Source organism: Gopherus evgoodei, chromosome 5 (genome assembly GCF_007399415.2).
Source record: "Gopherus evgoodei ecotype Sinaloan lineage chromosome 5, rGopEvg1_v1.p, whole genome shotgun sequence".
In the NCBI taxonomy this organism is placed as follows: Eukaryota; Metazoa; Chordata; order Testudines; family Testudinidae; genus Gopherus; species Gopherus evgoodei.
The window spans coordinates 134,007,451-134,028,175 of record NC_044326.1 but is presented as its reverse complement, the minus strand read 5'-3'; the positions used below and the strand labels follow the sequence as shown (position 1 = coordinate 134,028,175).

At 45.2% G+C, this 20,725-nt stretch overlaps 1 protein-coding gene across 2 annotated transcripts in view; it reads right to left on the bottom strand.

Moving 5' to 3' along the window:
* Positions 1–278: 278 nt before the first annotated feature.
* PARM1 (prostate androgen-regulated mucin-like protein 1) overlaps positions 279–20,725 on the bottom strand; it is a 53,976-nt gene continuing 33,529 nt past the window's right edge. Inside the window, exons 1-4 of one of the 2 annotated variants that reach the window (XM_030565242.1) lie at positions 16,780–16,801; positions 14,000–14,761; positions 7,050–7,128; positions 279–4,370 (exon numbers count right to left, since the gene is read on the bottom strand). In XM_030565242.1, the coding sequence (XP_030421102.1) occupies positions 4,286–4,370; positions 7,050–7,128; positions 14,000–14,761; positions 16,780–16,783 (930 nt within the window). In that variant the 5' untranslated portion in view covers positions 16,784–16,801 and the 3' untranslated portion in view covers positions 279–4,285. Of the gene's footprint in view, positions 4,371–7,049; positions 7,129–13,999; positions 14,762–16,779; positions 16,802–20,725 lie in introns of those variants that run through there. The other variant, XM_030565241.1, reaches the window with a different exon arrangement.

Sequence of the window (20,725 nt, the reverse complement as noted above, 5' to 3'; positions counted from 1 at the left end):
GTCAATTCTGAACTGGGGAAAACCGTTAGGGCTACTTTCAGCCTGCCAGATCAGGGCACAATTATAAGATACTATCTTTACTTGTAAACTGAACAATTTGATCTGCAACTAGAGACCCAACCAGCATAGAACCCAGAGATGTCACTACAGGGAGTAACTCTAGACACTGCTCCAACATGACTTGACTCAGGCTGGAGTCCTTGACTCCTCCCTTTAAAAATGTCACCGGGAACTGTATGGAAACAAACACAAAGTTAACACACCTCAGTACAACATGGCACAAGCTTTGCATGACTTTAATTGGTGTCACTGGTATATCTTACAATGAATGTGGTTATGATGACATCAAATATCCAATTGGCTCCACTTAAATCTTCCCATTTTTTCCTCACCTGCCCCAAGTAAAAATGACCACTGTTACAGACTGAGTTTTGGCTCTGCCATCTGTTGCCTTTTTTTAATAAAAGCAGCCTTACTGATCCATTCATTGCCAGAAAGCTAGAGGCAAAAGGTGAATGTGCAAATTATCATCCTAACATACTGTGAATCCCTCCTCCGAGGCGTCGGGGAAAGAGGAATGCACTAAGGTGGGGCTGTAATCCAGGGCAAATCGGAGAAAGGAGAACTAATGAACAGCTAACTCTGCTGGAACTAGGAGATCTTGGAAGCTCCCTTGACACAGACTTCAGACAGTCCTTGCAGTTTTCTCTGGTATTTCATCAACTGCTCTTATTACTGATGCCATGGTTGTGACATCCCATCACATGACTTTGGCTGTCCCCACTAGGGCATATGGGGGGCCTGGCATTAGAAATAACCTGTATATGGTAACTGCTTTTGATAGGCCAGCAACCAGCTACTTGGATCGAAAGCTCTACGAAGCAGGGACCTCCTCATTATTTTGTGTCCATAAAGCACAACGTCCATCAATTGGGTGACATGAAAACTGCTGGGAAAAGCTCTCTAGCCATTAAACAAAAAATCCTGTTAGGAGATGACTTAGTAGCTCCCTTCTTCTAAACCCACCTCATCCCTTGTTTCTTTCACAACTGAAACTAGGCATGAGATGTGTCATTCGTCCAGTGTTGAGCTCCTTTGAATCTGCTAATTCCCCAGCTCTTTCCAAAGAAGACTGGAGAAGCACTACTCTTTCTGAAGAAGTTGATGATCAACTTTTCAGAATTTTTTTGACTTATGATATGCTAACTTCTGCAGTGGAGGTGGGAGGGACTGAGCAAAACAGGTGGTTTTCTCTAAGTGGGCCACCGCTAGCCTTTGATCTTGAATTGTTTGTTTCCCTGACACACTGAGACATTCCAGTGATGTTGGATGTACCTAACATAACTAAATGAAATAGATTTAACACAAGGAATGTGGGAAATATAAAACAGATATAATCTTTTTGTGAGTACCGAGAGATGGTAGGGAATGTGGTCTGATGGGCAGAACCAAGGCAATAGACTTGGTTTCTTTCTTTCTGTGCCATTTGTGACCAGTGACAACCCCTGGGTGTTTCCCCAACTGTAATGTGATAACACTTCCCTGTATCAAAGGTGTGTGTGAGGCTTAATTAATGTCTATAAAGCACCATAAGATCCTTATTTGAAAGCTGCTGTAGAAACAATGTATTTTTTAAGCAATCCATAATCTATATCTTTAGGGTACTACAGTAGGAATCCCATGTAATGGTACAGAGCAATAATAATGGCCCCAACAAGGGTACTTTTGTATGATTTCTCATGTTGGATCAAATTTTGTTGGGGAAAGAGGCAAGCTTTTGAACTTTCTGGTTCTTCAGGCTTGGGAAAGGTCATTAGTGCCTCAGCGAAATACAAAGTAGGGCAGATTGTTAAGCACAAGGAGTTAACACATGCTGGTTTCTCATTGTCGTTTGTATTTATGCAGACTGCGTTTCAAAGCAGTTTAGACCCTAAACCTCACAACACTCCTTAAAGTGATGCTAGGTAACTTCTTATCCCGATTTGACTGAGGGAGTCTGGACTGACAGCATATATTCCAAGCGTCCACTAATTTTAGGTGCTACTACTTTGGAGTACCCAAGGTGAGCTCCCCAAGTGCTCTGAGGCAGGGGTTCTGTTTCTATACAGCACAATGGGGCCCCGATCCATGACTGGGGCTCCTAGTGCTACTGCAGTACCAATAATTCATAGTTCTTGACTGGTTTTCAAACATGGTCTGTGTTCTCCGTAGAGGTGACTTTTATTCCCAACAGCAAGGCCCCAGCACAGGTATCTCATCCAGTGGAACTAAAACCACTGCAGCAAAATGTCCTGCTGCACTCAAGTAGTTACCTGTGCCTTCTATCTGACAAAGGGGAGTGACAGCTACAAAGCAAGTTTCCATCCAAGATTACGTTTTGGGAGTGCAGGTCTTGGTTCACCTGTCAAACTGGTAAAATGGAAATGCATCCCAACCACCACTGCAGCCTTGATGAGCTAATGCATGTTAACCTAATGATACTGTGTTGGCTTTTTAAAACAATGGAAAAACTACTCTGAAAAAGACAAGGTTTGCCCCCAAGCGGCGCGCAAAAAAAAAAAAGCTGCAGCAGCGCGATCTCACCGCTCCACTCTTCAATTCGGCGGCTGGTCCTTCGCTCTGAGGGAGTGAGGGACTTGCCGCTGAAGACCCAGAGCTACCGCCCCAATAGCAGCCGGAGGGCTGCCCCCTGGTATTGGCCACCCCAAGCACCTGCTTCTTTAGCTGGTGCCTGGAGCCGGCCCTGTGTGCTCCAATGGGAAATGCTATTGTGCATTTAAACAAGCCAAGTCTGTTCTGATCTCCTCATAAATGAACCCCTCTGGCTTTCTTTACTGGGAGCAGTAGCAGGTTTAGTAAGCACAAACTCTGGATTAAAAATACCTGCTTGTTTTAGCAAATGACCGTACCAGATAAAAATAACTGTAAGAACATAATTCAATAAAGCAATATATGTAGCAGATGACAACACTTCTATCTCCGATTCTGTAGAAACAGGCGCTATATTTGTTTCCTTACAGCACTGGTGATCTGTCAAGTTTCTTTTATGTAATAAACAAACACACCCAGACTTGTTCACACATTTAGAAAAGAAAAGGGAGAGGTCAGGGAGAGAGAAATGACTGAATTGGTCTGAAGATTTGCTGCAGGGAACAGCTATTAAACATGAAGTTGAGAGACTCAAAGCAAAGCATCCCAGGGGTTAATTTCAAAGAGAGAGGTATGTGTGCAATTCCCATAGACTGTTTTGAAAACCTCTACCACATCTTCTAATTTTGGGCCTAATTCTGCGATCTTTACCTCGTGTTAAATAGTAGTTACTCATCCCAGCAGCCTAAATGAAGGGAAGGGCAGCAGAACTGGTTTCTCCTAGTTGCAGTTTATTTTGGGTATAACCATATTCTTCACTAGCAGCAGTCGGATCAGAGGAAGTGGTGTTTTGAATGTGAATGTTGCGCTTCAGGGAATCTTACGTTGCCACGGTGCTGACAATGTACGGGTTTTCTCCTAACGTTTCACCCTTCCAAAAAGAAAGTTCCCAGCTCCTGCCGGCGTTTCTACCACGTGCCTTCATGGCAGCAGCAGTGGTACCTTTGTCACCCCTTCCTGCTTATCACTAATTTTCCACTTTAAGGCGTAACACATCAGTGTGCAAACCTGCCGCCCACCGTGACATAGATGGTGGATTTAACCTTTGGCTGGATTTATAATTATAACATTCTGAAAATGAGACACCCTGGTAAAGACGACCAACAATAAAAGCATCAGTTTCTGGCATGACCCTGCTGAGTTTCCCTTTTCTCTACTTCCCAGCCTCCTGGGTAATTTGTTTTGATCTTTTGGTAATAAACAGTAGAAGGCCTGTACTGCACTGCAGAGCTCTTACCAGAACCCCATCTGCTCTGAACAGACAGGGAAGATTAAAGAGAAATCAAAGGAACAGAAGCCATACAGATGAAAACCTTTCGGTGATTACTTCCCATCCCCTCACTGAGATTTTAATATAATTTCCTCCTTAAAAGCATAAACTCAAATTTATTGCGCTTGTGGAGTGACCGCCTTTGGTTTCGAGACCGTGACTGCAGTCCGTCAGCTTCAGTTTAGTCCCACTGCAATGATTCAGCATTTAGGCTTGTCTTAAAAGTATGATTCCATGGTGTAACAGAGGAAGAGAAGATGGGATGGAACTGGAAGTGGATGCACATCCGGCGACTTATTATTGTTCTACTGTATAAGCACTTATAAATAAGAACATTTATTTCTTGTCCCAATTAACTTTCCTTTGCTAAGAGTCGTCATAGAGAGGGTTGTTGTAGTTTCCCCAGGAGCCGTAGTCATGATCATCCAACAGCCTTCCATATGAAGAATGTCTGGGAGGGTGAGAGGGAGGGAAAAAGACAAGTCTGGGATTATTTAGGAATGGTTTAGAAACACCCTGTTCCAGCGCTATTCCTATTCAGTGCACAGCCCTGTAGAAGGGATGCCCTCGCTCCTGCAGACACTGAGAAGCACCTACTGCTAAAACCCATCTCTGTAGCCAGGCCAGGGAACTTAATGTGTGAGAGGATAAATTGGTGGTGTTTAGATCCCGATTAATTTTAGGCTACGGTTTGGATTCTGGGTAGATGACCCCTAAATTACGTCTCAGCTCCAGGTGCCTAAAGTCTTTAATGATCAACCATCTGGGACAGCGAGAAGTCTAACACTAGCTGTTTTCTTGTAAAGCTGCTTCCTTGGTCCAGTTCAGGGGCACACTTAAAACACAGCTAGATCCTGTCTATGCTATAGGAATGATATGGGCCTCAATGATATCAGGGAACAATCCCGTCCCCTGACTGCGTATTGCAACACAATTTGATCAGTTACTTTTTTATTTCCATTTGCAGTGAGCCCCATGCCTTCTAGTTTCTAATTCCTGTGGGTGATCGATGATTCTGTGTTTGTGGTATGAATGCATTTGAGTGGAGTAGATGGTCTGTTGTTCCTCTGCAGGGAGTTAAAACCTTTCTGCTTGTATATAGATACTAATATTGCCTCTTGAGCTAGCGTTAGATCTGGTAGTGTACTGAGTGCTATGGATTTTTAATAGGGTTGTTTTGTTAAGCTCTGAATATTCAGTGGTCTGTAGGCTGGATCTCAACTGTGTGAGAAGAGACTCTGTTCCCAACCCTCTCCTGTTTGTTTTTTGTGAACATAAGAGCACATGAGATTCCTGTCAGGAACATTTGTGGAAATAATGAATTTTTTTTAAATGAGAATATTTGCAGAAAGCAAGAATTTTTGTGTGTGTAAATATGCAGGCTTTTATAATGCTGACATTGGGGCCTTGAACTCATCCCTCAGAGGCAGGAAAGGACTTCTGCTCCTGTTCAGCACTGCCTGGGAGACATGGCTGCGGATGGGAGGTTGGCATGGAGCCCAATATTTGGATGTATGGAGGCTGGGAAGGAACTTGCTTTCACTGAATGTTTATTAAATGCTGGCTCTGAGATTTTTATAGGATGGTGTGCATGTGTAGTGTACAGTGGCATTTGGGATCCTGTTGTTGTTTTAACAGAATGCGATTGGCCTCTGGCAAATTCCACGTAAACGTCATGCCAAAAATACCCCTGGAATATAATTCTGAAATACCTTAAATCCTTCTAAAAATCTCTGCAATTGCACCAAAGCTTTGAGAACCTTCTTAGAGACCCCAGTTTATGCTGTGCCCTACCTGAGCACTGAAAACCTCTTTCAATTTCCAAAGCAGCATGTTCTTGTTCAATGCCACCTACTCCCTTCTTCAGCCACACTTAAGTTATTCTAGTCAGAGAGAATGCCAACCGAACACTTGACTTCCAGGAAATACTTGGCCAGGGGGACTGGGTCCGTGCAAACAAGACATTCATTTTTACAGCAAGAATAGCTGGCTGTTGTTTGATTTACTAACTCATCTATTTTCTAGTGTCCCTCCATAGCACCAGTGATAGCTCTGCACAGCACTATTTTGGTTGGGCCCAAGCCTGAACTGGTATGAATCACTATGAAGTAGCTGAAACAGAAACCTTGCTTAAATTAAACCCAATTAAAGATGCCCCGTGTAGGCTGTTCTTATTTTAAGGTCACAGATAGGGTATGAGTAAAGCTTGCCAGAGGGATAATTACTGTTTACAGTCACAACACATTGCAGTACTGGCTCTGGCATGTGAGTGAGGCTTTTGTAATGAAAAAAATGCCACCTTGTACCATTGAAAACTACATAAAATGGGATTGCTACAGCGTCTCCTCCATCTCCCAGCCTCTTTGCACTCAGATAATAGCGTGCCTTCGATTGCCCCCTAGAGCTGGTAGAGGTGCACCAAGGAAGGCAGGGGATGTGGTACCTCTCACTGTCGGCTAACATGCTTGTAGCCCCGCCAGCCCAATAACGGCTGAACGTCATTGTCTTCGGGTAGCTGCTTGGTGACCTTGATAAAATGAGCCAGAGCTCTCATTCCTGTGGCCAGGTGTCGACCCCACCATTGTTACCATCACTGGCAGTCGCTGGTCCTTCGTCACAAGGCTGAAATGTGCTGGGTTCCCCAGGGTTTGAGGTGCAGTGGTGGGCCAGCAGCACACAGCCGCAGCCTGACTACTACTGCTGGGGCTTGAGAGCAGAGCAGTCGGGCTCAGGCCTCTCCTGAACACAATAGTCACTGACTCACAGTCCAGGCCTGACAGCAGCAGTGCCACCAGCTCTGCTGTATTAGCATCAGCTGTTGCATGGAAGGGAGGTGACCTGTCAGTCCCATCAATGTGAATACACATGGAGAGGAGAATGTACTCCAGCCTGTTCCAATAACTGAGTTGCTTCCAGGAATGGTGTCCCTTGCCTCTGTTAGCCAGAAGCTTGGAATGGGTGACAGGGAATGGATCACTTGATGATTACCTGTTCTGTTCATTCCCTCTGGGGCACCTGGCATTGGCCACTGTTGGAAGACAGGACACTGGGCTAGGTGGACCTTTGGTCTGATTCAGTATGGCCGTTCTTATGTTCAGGGTAACCGTCCTTTTACCATGTGGATGCTTACCTGATCTTAAGGTATGCTGCCACCCCGAATACCAGCAGCACCACCACAATGACCGTTACTGTAATGGCTGCAATGCTTCCTGCAAAGGGGGTGGGAGGGAAGAGGAGGAAGAAAAGGGCATAAACAGGCGTTTTAGTGAGGTCATAACTTATCAAAACTACTCCCCCGTCCCCTTCTGGCTCACTTGTTTGCAGTGCGCGGGCTAACACCATGCTGGCCACGTGTGGATTTGTCTGCACATGTATGCAATCTGGTATTTGCTGTCAACCCCAGATGCCTCATTGAGAAGGAAGGCAGTTCATTCACCACACAGCTGAGAGACTATGGCCACTCCGCCTCACCGCTAAGATCTGTCCTTGTTTGTAACCAAGGCCTGGATGTGAATGGGGACTTGCACTGTGGAATGAGACTGCCCTTTAGCCTAAGCTCCCCCTCCCTTCCCAAGCTGTCTGTTCCCAGGGCAGGTTCTATTCCCAGGGCTCTCAAATGGGGGGTCGGGACCCCTCAGGTGGTTGCAAGGTTATTGCATGGGGGGGTTGCGAGCTGTCAGCCTCCATCTCCAAACCCTGCTTTGCCTTCAGCATTTATAATGGTGTTAAATTATATTAAAATGTTAATTTATAAGGGGGAACGGGTTGTGTTCAGAGACCTGCTGTGTGAAAGGGATCACCAGTACAAAAGTTTGAGGACCACTGTTCTATTCCCATTTGTTACATACTGTAACTTTTACCTGCTGACATCAGGCAAAGTGCCTGAACCAGGAACCTGATTCTCTCTGGTTTACACTGATATCAGTCAGGAATGCCCCACTGAAGTCAGTAGTCTCACTGACACATCCCTGCATGATGGGAATGGGGCCCTTAGGCTAGATTTTTCTAAAGAGTTTGGTGCCCATTTAGGCACCAAAATACGTGGCCAGACTGTCAAAAAGGGCAGGCTAGATTCTGAGCTGGTAGCGGCATAATAGAAGCTGCTGGATGCTGTGGACTTTGGAAAATCTGGTGCTTCAGGCATGGAAATGAGAGCTAAGTGCTTGGAAAACGAGGTCCCAAGAGTTAGCGCTGGGCCCTTGAAAATTTGTCTCTAGTTGTCTAGTTCCGTGCCATCCAGGCTTACTGCTTTTCTCCTGGGATGGGCTCACGTTCCTCACTTTAAAAGCCACATGTCGCTATGTTCCTCTTTGCGTGCGAGTGTTCCTCTGTACACACAGTGGGGTTACAAGTGGTTGAAGGTTTCCCTGCTGCAGGAGGAAGCTGTGGTGCAGCTCTGGCAGGAGAGTAATGACGCCTTTTAATAGCTCAGTTAAAATCTCCTGGGGGTGTTTTTACAAGAAGTGAATAAGCAGGTTTATGGATGCATGATCCAAGAGAGGCTCGGTCCCTGACAATGTAGAGTCACTCTTTAGGAGCTGCCCTCAGAACTGATCTCATTTAAATTCCCAGGGGGACAAAGAGGGGAAAGTTTTCAACACTCCTTCAAGTTACAGGTTTATTCTTAAGTAATGAGCTGCTGAGGCCAGTGGTTCTGCAGCCTCTAATAACGTATTCAACAGGCTACCGGCCGCAGGGGCTTCCTGACGGTTATTCAATGGTGCCTGTTAATTGGCTTCACCTTGCAGCCCTTCCAGCTAAGACTGCAGTGCCAATGCCATACTGATTCCACTCTGCAGCCTGCAGACACTCGCTGGAAAAGCAGCACTTTTGACTGGTTTCCCCTGAGCATTGCTATTAGCTGAAGAAGATTGTCAGGGCCAAACGTCAAACGAAATCTTCACTTGCTCTCTTTAATGCTCTTGTCTGCTTGGTATGATAACATTTAAGGGGGAGGGGAAAATATGTGCAGTCTTTGTATTTCCTTTGCAGCAGGGAGATATTTGATGAGAGTTGGGCAGCTTTATGTTTTTTAAACTAATGCTCTGGTAAAGGCAGCAGAATGGATTTGGATAAAATAAAGACAGCAAACACTGCAGGAGGGAGAGGGAGAGTGTGAGTGTGTGTGTGTGTGTTCTGAAATACTGATTCTGCGGTGTATAGGTCACAATCTGGCTGACAATGAAAATACGGTACATGGGTTTTTTTATCACCTTTAAGATAAGTCTCAAGTGCCAGACTTGTGACTTCATACTCCCAACCTGAACTTTCAAAAACAATCCACAAAAGCATATAATCCTCTGCCCAAGAAGTAATTACTTCACAGGGAAATGGGGTTGCTTATGCAAAAACACCGTTCAGCGCTTATATAGTGTGTTAGACAAAACTTTTAGAGCTCAGAAGGGTCCCCCCAAAATACATTTTTTTTTTAATAATCTCACAAAAATTAGGGCCAAAATTGTCAGAAGCCACTGGTGACTGTGGATGCCCAGTGTGAGACATGCGGAAGGGCCTGATTTTCAAAGGGCAGGAGATCAGCACTATCTTTCAGGTGCTGAAACTTGAGCAGCCAGACTCACTGGCTGCTTTGAAAATTTTGGACAAAATATCTAACAAATAGGTGACTTCTGCAGATCTGTTAAGATTTCTGCCACAGCTCTTCAAATCTGCCAGCCCCTGCTAGGTCTCCTCTCCACTTCCTATTCTCCCTTACAAAGTTTCTTCTCTGCTCTAGTTTTCTTTAGGAACTCCTCTCTTCTCCCTTCCATAGCTCCTCTGTCCCCCTCTTCCCACTGCTGGGGACAAAGATTCCTCCTTTGAGAAAGAAAGAGCAAGTGTCTGGCACCAGCTGTGGACGGGCAGAGGGTCAGCACCCAGCTGAGGCAGGCAGAGCTCGGGAAATGTGGAAGTGGCCATGCCTATGGCCATGACACCATGGTTAGCTGGGTGTCCTATTTTGTGTGCTGAAAGAATCAACCTTTACCTACTACTGCTCAGGACAGCCAGGGCTTCCTTCTGTAACAAGTCACACATCTTACTTCAGCCTCTTAACTGCACTCTCACAGCACCTTTCAAACTATAGACTTTATCACTGTCCTATGTTATTTTAAACAACCCCTCTGCCTCCATTGTCATTATGTGGCAACGCTGCTACTCTATTTTACTGGGATGGTAACACTTATTTCTCTCCCCTCGCCCCGCCTCCCACATAATGGGCACACACCCACTGCCAACTGCGAGCCAGCAGCTGCCGCCAAGATCCAGTTCAGGGTGTATCTCATTCAGCCACCTTGGCTTTCCAGCCTCAGGAACTGTCTGTGTGTTGAAGACAGCTCACTCATCACTTCTGGTGTATGGCGCCTCTGTCCATACTCTTAACCCCAAAGGACATGAGCTGCTAAGATGTTTGATGTCAGCTTCTGAATACACTTGTCTGATGACACAGGAGGGAAATCAACTCTGAGACATGGCTCCAGATGCAATGGTTCTAGCACCTTGAGACTCTCCTACAGAAAAAAAACTAAGATTGCTCTCACTGGAAGACACTTCTCAAGCCCTTACACCAGAGATGGGCAAACTATGGCCTGCGGGACCCTCTTGCCTGGGCCTGGCCCTGGAGTTCCCGGCTGGGGAGGCTGCTCCCCCCTCCCCTGCAGCCTCAGCTCACTGCACCACCAGCGCAATGCTCTCCGTGGCGGGGCTGCGAGCTCTTGCTGGGCAGTGCAGCTGCAGAGCCGGGGCCTGACTCAGTGCTCTGTGCTGCGCGGTGGTGTGGCTGGCTCCACCGGTGCTCCAGGCAGCAGGGAGTGGGGGGGGGGTTGGATAGAGGGCAGGGAAGTGCGAGGGGGGGCAGGGGCAGGGGTGTGGCTAGGGGTTGGGGTGCTCAGAGGGTGGGGAACAGGGAGTTGAATGGGGGCAACGGTCTGGGGGACAGTCAGGGGCAGGGGTTCTAGGGACGGTCAGGGGACAGAGGGTTGGATGGGGGAGTCTGGGGGGAGGTCAGGGGGTGAGAAACGGGGGGGTGGGGCCACGCCACAATTGGCTGTTTGGGGAGGCACAGCCTCCCCTAACTGGCCCGCCATACAATTTCAGAAACAATGTGGCCCTCAGGCTAAAAAGTTTGCTCACCCCTGCCTTACACTACCCTTCTCTATAAATCAATGCCTTCCACCTTGGGGGGCTGCAGAGAGACTGAGTGGACACCCATGTCCACAAACCCAGCATAACTGGCAAGTCTCGTGCTGCTTGTCTGTGTGCCCTACGTTCAAAAGGAGCTACAATGAGCCAATGCAGTTAAGTGGAGAAGATACTGGACTTCTGCCTGGAGAAAAAAACAGTCTGAGAATTCCGCCTCTTAACTCGATGCAGCTCCTCTTAACCGTGGAGACAGAAAACACTAACAGCAGCATGGGACTTGGCAGGCATTCAGATGTGGCTGGGGGAAACAACAGGCTGAGGAATGAATGTTGGCTTTAACCTTTGAAACTACCAGGATTTGTACATAACCATCCCACCAAAATTTCAAGGGGCTGATTCAAGGTGTCCTGACTGAGGAGACATGGCGGTGTAGGGGGAGGATGAGCTGGCATGTCCCTAGCAAAGCGGAGGAAGCACGTGCAGTGGCTTGTGCTGGTACTACGCATGCTGGCCTGGGACCCAGACTGTTTGCCTGTGAGTTTGTCTTGCAAAACCAGCAGAACTTGTATCCACTACTTTAAATCCCCTCCCAGTATCCTAGTCTGTTTTTCCCCAAAAAGCAATCCATTAAGATAAGAACAGACCCCTTCTACCCCAAAATAGCTCTTATGCCCCATGAAGATGCAGCCTAATAGTACTTTGATCTACATTGTATGTATGAAGTGGTTTTTACTGCACTCTCACGTGTACCCATAACATTGTCATCCTGTATCAAATACACTGGGGCCCAAAGGCTGGACCAGAGCCATCATAACTTCTTGTTTTACTTTAAGGCTGGCTCATCAAGCCCTGTAATGTGCTGTTATCTCTCTAGATTTCAGCTGTTAGAGATCTCTCCCACTTGTTCTGCTTAATGAGGGGGAAGAAATGTTAATGACTAAAGGAATGCGATGAAATAAACGAAATATCTAGAGATTTTTTTTTAAATACGAGTTGGGACTAGATGGCACAAATTCAAACTCCTCATGAACTTTGGGGATCCATATTCCAGTTGTCTCTATCTTATCTTGTCTTTTATACAGTTGAGATGGTTCACAACACATCTACTAATCTCTAGTCTCAATGAATAAGCTCTTTGGTGCTGTAATGCAGGAGAGTGCTGAATTATGCATTTGAGCACTCTACAAATGAGATGCTGTTTATCTGTGTCTTTATAGCACCACTACGTCCTTGCCCTCTCTTAAAAGGGTCACTTTTGTATCACAACTCGCAGTCATCCCTGTATCTGATGTTTAATGCTATGGAATATGCTGCAGAGACTAAAATTAATCAGAAGAAAAAATACACTCTAATACATCACAGCACTATAGGGCTCCCCCAGATTTCAGGGTGACGGGGACTGATTTCTCTCTAGAGGTACTACCTGCATGTTCACTGCATTCTATTCAAAATTCAAGGGAGCAGGAGGGCATTCAGTCTGGCAGAAGTGCCTTTATTTTGTTGTTTTTCCCATGGTAACTGGTCAAAGTGAATGATCCTGACTCTAGCTCCTTGAACTGTGATGGCTCCAGCCCTGGGAATAGACCACCCCACCTGCAATGAGATTGGGGAGGAAAATGCCACCAAACAAGTTTGAAAGATTGTATAAAGCTTGCTGAAGCCTCAGTTTGAAAATGTCTCACTCTGTACATAAAGTTACCGGATTAAACAGAATGCCAGGTATGGAGAGGACAGGAAAGAATCACTCTGAAATAAGTAAGGTCACCCATAATGAAGGACATTGAGATAATATCCTGATCATGGGAATCCACGTTGATTCACACCATCCCTGGTCTATTCTCACACTAGCCCTTCATAGGGTAACTTGCCATGGTGACATCACCATATGTGGTGTATATACGTGCACACAACGCACCTTTGACCACTTTTCAAAGATAATGGATGAGTAAGTGATTGTATCTGACCTTCCAAACACCTAAGATGCCATTAAAAGCCTGTGCCAGAAAGTTGTCATGTTGTTTCCTCCATAAATAGGGAATTTCCCTTCAACTGTCTTGAGCTCAGGCATTGACTACATATAATCCTGAACCAGTGATTTGTTTAAGGTCCAATACCTCATCCATCAGGATGAGAAGAAGTTGTATGCCATTAGAAAGCCATGAATTCTTCAAAAGCAGCAAAGAATCCTGTGGCACCTTATAGACTAACAGACGTTTTGGAGCATGAGCTTTCGTGGGTGAATACCCACTTCCTCAGATGCATGCATGACATGCATCTGAGGAAGTGGGTATTCACGCACGAAAGCTCATGCTCCAAAACGTCTGTTAGTCTATAAGGTGCCACAGGATTCTTTGCTGCTTTTACAGATCCAGACTAACACGGCTACCCTCTGATACATGAATTCTTCAATTTTTCTAGCAGGATAGGGTACTTATCTAAACATGGCAGGTTGAGATTTCAAACCTTAAAACTGTGTATAGAAAAGCTATTGGATAACTCTCAGGTTTCTAAGATCACTGGCCGTGCAGAAAAGGAAAAGTGTCTATTCTCATTAGAAAACACGGCATCTATGGTCAGAAGATATGTTGTGGTCTCCTAGTCTAGAGTGTAGGAAGTGAAATTCTTATTGAAACTTAGAGTTTAGTGTCAGACCTGTCAGAATATACCCAGTCATTGTTATAACATCTTTCTATGAAGGGATCACAGGTTTAGAAGAGATTCAGAATAAGGCTATACTGTGTGATGTACATAAAACACAGAGCTGTAGCTCCTGGGTAACTTTGTTAATATTACAAGTAACATAAAAGCACTTCTTATGAGTAGATGCAAGTAATCTTTTTCTTACCCCTTTGCCTCTCCACTCAATGCCCCCCAAATAACAGGAGAAATGAAGCACTAAAGGTGACAGCATAAATAACGCACATACTAAATCATTTGCCTCACCTGAACTTAAAGCACGCTGGACCTCTTCCATGGTTACTCCTGTGGAGAAAGTGGTGCTATCCGTGGAGACGGCCTCTGAGACAGACTTGGTTGCCAAAGTCACTTGAGATGTTTGTCTGATCACTGGGCCTAATGAGAGGGACACTGGGGGTATCTCTTTAGTAGAGGCATTCTCTGTAGCGGGTGCTGCTGTGGATGCGTTTGTGTTTGGCAGCTGGGTTGTGTTTTGATTTGTAATGGTGGTCTGTCTGAAAGAACCTGCCGATGTCGAAGACGACAAGGTATTAATTAGGTGAGAAAAGGTGGTTGCTGGGGTCTCTTTGGGAGGGGTGGCTGTATCTGGAGCTGTTGTGGGAGAGGTGGCTGTATCTGGAGCTGTTGCATTTGTCAGGTTGGAAACTGAAGTCTCAGAGCTGTGTTCTGTGACTGTTAATTCTGACCCAGTGCTTGATGACGGTGACGGGCTGGTGGCTGAAACATTTGCTCTTTCCGTATGTGAGGCAAGATGTGTAGTGGTAGCTGACAACTCTTTTGTGGTGCCTGAGGAGATTGTGGTATCGCCCTGTTCTGCTGGTTCTGAGGTGACTTTGTCTCTTGAAGTGGTCGCTGTTACTGCTGTTGCTGATAGTAGCTTGTTTGCTGATGTGCTAGCAGCAGGGGTGACATGGACAGTAGTTTGAGTTGATTCTGACGCAATGGTACTTCTCTCAGAAGGACTGAGAGAGGATGTAAGTTCTGAATGTGCAGAGTGAACACTCAATCCTGAGGAGAAAAACACACAAATTTCAACACTGGAAAATTATTGTGACGAGCTGCACTCTGAGCACACAGCGAAGGGCTTGGAATGAGTGGCCTGTCAGTTAGTTTTACTATACACATCCTTGAAAGGATGTTTGCCTGAAGTAAGGAGGATTTTGGTTACCACTGAAATAGATGGTACAAATGAAAAATCGTGTTGTAAAAGTAAAACTGTTTTTGAGTTTGCTTCCTACTACATTGATTTATATAAAATTGGGGGCACTTATTCAAATAGACTGTGATATAACTCAAACATGGTTGGTAGCAGGACAATAACACGGCACTGAGCAGTAGCTTTGGGAAGACAGCTTTGTTCACATGAGTGATATTGGGTTACACCTTAATATACAGGTTTTGTGTATGTTACAGACTGTCCTTATAAGGGTTCTTCTGCAGTAGGACAACCACCTGTTTAATGGCTGTCAATAACACCTCTCTTGGGTCCCGGGAACTAGTATCTGAAACTCAGAGCTGGCTGAAATTTCAAAATTAAAGGGGAAACTATTGTTTTCTTTTCTGACTGGTTTGATTATTAGTACACACCATGCCAAACATCATTTTCCATTGTTAAGGAAAGTACTAGGAAATCTAGAGTGTCTTACCATGTCTTCTATAACTGTATTGAAAACAGCTTGGCCCCAGGTACACTAGCAGCCAGCAGTTGAAGCCGATGGGACCTCCTGCTGATAGTCATTAACAATGGGTCATTTTCCTGGTGTAGACAGACCCCAAGAGGAGACCCCTTGATCCTAAACTAGATCCTGAGCCATTGCAAGGCGCTGGCTGGCACCGTAGCCAAGACTGACAAAATAGCAACTATGTTTGGTTACACGAGAGTGCGCCACTTTGATTATTTTGCCTCTGTTTTTATTCTGAGACCATCTTCCACCAGGATGTTCATGCATCCTACTTTCCACAGTTGTTAACCATCCTTAGGCGAGAAGCTCTTTTAAATGAACCATATGATATGAAGTATAATTAGGTTTGGAAGGATTTGATTTTTATTGGAGTAAATGCCAGTAAACGATTTCTCAGCACACAAACTGATGAAAACATATTTCCACTGATCAAAATGTACAGATAGGTGAAGTAAGAAGTCTGTAACACCACTGCTGCTAGTGCACCAGTGTGAGCATTAGTTTGATTTCAGGATATTTCCTTTGTTTATTTTGACATGGGATGTTGCCAATTTAACTGTTAAGCTTTAACTTTCTGAATCGCAGCATCTACTGTCATTAAATAATTGTCTGACACCCCCATAATTTCCCAGATCTGTGAAAATTTAAATCTATCATAAAAAAGGACTTAAAAATAAATATTAACAAAATAAATATTCTGCTAAGCCGAGGTATACTCCAGTAAACTTAGACCAATGTTAACTAAGTTACGAGAAATAACTCATTCCAAGTGTAGGATCAAAATATTGCGATGACCGTAAGAATGCTATTGCCATGTTCACTCTCTTCTCTCTGGAACACAATCACTTGAAATCACTCCAGCAAAATCAAAGGGCAGCAAATTATCTATTGAAACGCTTCCTTCTGTTTAAGGTCTGAAAATAGAAACATCTTCCCCTGCTGCTTGCATTGTCTGCCCACTGCAGGTGAAGATGGATAGGCTTAGTTAAACTGAATGTTATCACTTAATTTGATTTTCTAGAGACACTTTTTTTCACTGGAACACAGAAGGTGCATCTACCCAGCAAAAGGAACCCCGTGGCAGCGAGTTTCACGGCTCGGGTCAACTGATTATGAAGCAAAACAGAGAAGTCCTGTATTGCATTTTGCCAACAATGCAATATTTAGCCTCCTGCTCGGTATACCAGAAGTACTACATAGGGTGCCCAGATGTCCCCATTTTATAGAGACGGTCCCGATATCTGGGGCTTTGTCTTATATCGGCGCCTATCACCTCCCACCCCCATCCTGATTTTTCACACTTGCTGTCTGGTCACCGTGGTACTACACTACACGCAAATTCACCCATTCACTCATCTGCACACTGAAGAAATATTAACATTCATTTCTAAAATCTGCATGTACTCAACTCCAACACGCCAATATTACTTTGATCTACAATGGCCTTTCATTGACGCTCTGTCGCCTTTGACCTGGCCTTCACTGGCTTATGTACAGGGTGGATGCCTTGTCACTGCAGTAGAGAAGCAAATGACACAAAGTACGGTACCCAAATACTTGCCACATCTTGCCAACCTGAATTCCAGCATTAGCTGTGGGTTTAACACATCTACTTTACGTTGCTGGCTTGTTTCTCATTGCATCAAGGCCAGAATTACACACAAATCCAGATGGTGTTTATGTATGCTGGACTGGCAGAATTTTTTGTTTGTATCTGTGAGAGCACACCTATTAAAAGGGCTACTGCTGTCTCCATTTTGGGACAGCATGTTCAAGGCCCCAGATGTCAGGGAAGTTATGACCTCTGTAGGACTTCCCTCCATGCTAGCTGCAGTCATGGGAGGACAAAACAGGTATAAGAGCTACACTGACAAATATTTAAGAGAGCTACCCTGGCTGTAACACCAAGATAAGCTTGAAGCTATCAATAATGCTGCAGGGAGTCTCTTTGTATGTAAGAATGCGCAGACTTGGGGAAATAAATTGGCTCATGCCTGGTGTGCCTCAGAAATGAATAAAAAAACTTTTTCCAAAGTCACAGTTTCTAGAACATCTAATTTGCCAACATTCCCTCCTTCAGTCTCTCTGGCCAGCAGCTTCCTTCAGCAAATAGCACTTCAGCACCTGTGTAGCAAACTCAACCTATTCAGCACACGTTGGGCACCTGGAAATTACAGTGTATCTTTCCACCCCCAACCCCTTTCCACTTCTTTGTTTGTTTCTCAGCAGAAAGATGAGTCAGTCTTTTCTTTCTTCTCCTCAGCAGCAGACTTCAATTTTTCTTCTAATCTACTAGGGCAAATTCTATCATCTTCCTTTGGGTTAGTTTGGCTACAGAAAGAACATGCAGACAATATATTACCTCGGAATAATTTTTATTCTTGTGACATTCATTTATTTATATCCAAAGAGCAGCGCTTCAAATGCTGTGGCGCCACACTCATTCGAGCACCCACAAGCAACACAATTAACTAATTATAATATGCTACAAGTTAGACTCTGTGTGGGTGGCAATTGCTTGGTTAAGTTTCAGCATCCATTATAACTTCCTTCTTTTAGCTGCTCATTACAAATTCTTTGTGAGCTGAAATTTTTCCATGCTTGGTCTCATGTGAAGGTGAAATTCTTAAGGAGAGTTGGTCGGAGAAAACTCTCATGGTTTTGAAAGTTGACCAGAAATGATGGGTGGAGAATTGGGGAAATGGTCTACAAAGAATGCAAGCATGGGTAGTTACTTCTGAGTCATTTTTTTCCAGCCAACAATGGAAAAGAGATTCCAACGTTCAGCGTGTGCTCTCGCTCTCCCTTGGATAACTCAAGGGATGGAAGTTAGAAACTTCAAACTTGTCTTGATTTGATGATCTCATTTGGACTTGAAGTCAATTGGGTGGGAAGAGTTCCAGCTGAAAAGTTCCAAAGTGTGCAAAAACTGAGTGAGTTTAAGAATTCCTCTCTGTTTAGAGGTGCATTTTCAGAACCTATTAAGGACACCCCTGCTGAAGAGCTTTTTAGAGGTCTCGGGGTGGGGTGGGAGGATGATTTGTGTATCAGGGAGGTTCAATACATCCTGGAATTCCTAGGCACACAGGGGCAGTATTCATGATGCTTCATTATTAAGCATAGGACAGTGCAGAATGTCTCTGTATCTGGCTATGGCCCGGTCTCCTCTGTCCTTTTTCTGCAGTGGCTTTTGGGGGAAAAGAGTTCCTGCTCTGCAGTTGTGCATGACTACTACCTTGGGAAGGCTCCAGGGAGAAAAGCTCTTTGTATCCTCCCATGGGTGCCCCTGCCGAAGCAGTCTGGCCCCACATCTCTCTCATAGCTTGGGAAAGTAGCTGTTTAGAGCAGCGGTGGATGAACCTGGAAACTTTGAGGCTCAGGTATCTGCACAAGCTTTGTAGCCATCCCCAAACCAAACTGCTCTCTGGGCTCCAGGGATGGGGTCCTAGAACTCAGTGGTGCTCTGAGCTGCTGGCATAAAGTGTTGATAGCTGAGTCACAACGCACTTGTCTGTTAGGCTGCTGTCTCTGTTGAACCAGAACTTGTAAGTCCTGTGGTTTTCATACAGTGGGCTGGAATGCAGCCAGTTCAGGCTCCCACCTAAACCATTCACCCAGCCCTTAAAAACTGCAGCCCAGGCAGCCAACTCTTCATTCGTGGAAAATGGTTCCATTGGGAATGCTCCGTTGCCATTGCTGCTGCAGGCGTCCGGCAAAGCAAAGGGGGCAAGGCGCTGTTCCCCATAGGAGGGCAGCCTGCACAGATGTTTAAATGCTGGGCACAATATGAAACGGATCAATATTCTCCTTTCACCAACTAGATAACTATACATTTGTGCATGTGACATTTTTTTTACTAGTGCAGGCTTGCTCCTATTAAACCGAAGAGAGGTTCTGGTTGGCAACATACAGCCACACAGAGATAGGAGGAATTGTAGGGGTGTCCATGATACGTTGCTTGTTGAAAGCCGCACACTGACACACAGTATTGTACTTAGTGTTTGTAAAGTCCAAGGGCTCTTGAAATATAGAGAGAGCTTGACATTCGGGTAGGAAACATTGAGTAGGCAAGTAGCACCTCTGCTCTCAGGTATCCAGCCACAAGACTGTTATTCTGTGGTGGGGTTTAAGCTGAATGTCCCACAGCCTCTCTAATCTGAGGCTTCTAGGGGAAGATAGTGTGGTTCGGGGGACAGAGCACTCTGCCCCCCGGGACTTGGGGGGAGGCAACCTGGGTTTTAATCTCTGGGCAAGTCACCTCCCCGTGCCTCAAGTTCTCCATCAGTGAAATGGGCATATCTGCCTCTTTTGTGAAGTGCCCTGATGTCTGGAAGAAAAGTGCTGTATAATTCTCTCCGCTCAGCCCCCACTCACTCCTTAGCCAGACCGGCTAGACTGGGCTGCACATACTCCAGTGCTGCCAGTCCGATCTATCGTGCTTCTCCAATAAAACAGAGTTATGTTTGGGCTGGCAGGGCTCAATAACTCAAACATGTGGGGGCCTCTGAATGATCAGCTGTGCTGTACTCCTGCTGGACTCTAACAATCCTCGCTGGCTAAACTTACTGTGTGCGGTGTTCCTTCCCCCTCCGCCCTGTAAAAGTTCAGTGAAAGTTGGGGCAGCTCTCAGAACGAGTCTTTATGCACGCGAGCAGAGTGGTTTCAGCAGGATTAAAAAGCAGAAGCCAGACAATTAGAGCACTAATGTTTTTATATGAAAAAGGAGGTGCAGTCTCCACAATCTTGGCTCCATTATATGGCATCTGCTATTACTTTAAAATCTCAGCATCATGCGAACAGAAGGCTTCTGATTTAGAACAGGTTCTACTTGTTTTTATGGCTGATTCAGTTAGATGCAGAAGGGATTTTTAAAAGGTACCAATTCTGAATTCCTCCTCCTTATTGGAATGTGTGCTACGTATTTGCTGCTTACTGGTCTTCAGCTAGCTAACGCTGCCACTGGAAACTGCAAACATGTGTATACCAGGGCCAAGGTTTGAAAATAGTCCAAAGAAGGCTCCTGGGTGTCGATTTTCCAAAAGCACCCAAGGGATTTAGGAACATGAGTGCTATTGAAAGTTACTGACTTGTGAGCCTAAAGTCCTTTGCTGCTTCTGAAAATCTCCCTAAGTAAACGGACTGATGTGCTGAACACCCAGCAGCTTTAACTGCAGGCTCAGGACTTCTGAAAATCAGGCCACCTGACTTTAGACTCCTGTGTTTAAGTGTTGCTCTTCATGTGTTGTTTTCTCTCCCATTACCTCCTTGCATAACCATCTCTTTAAAATCA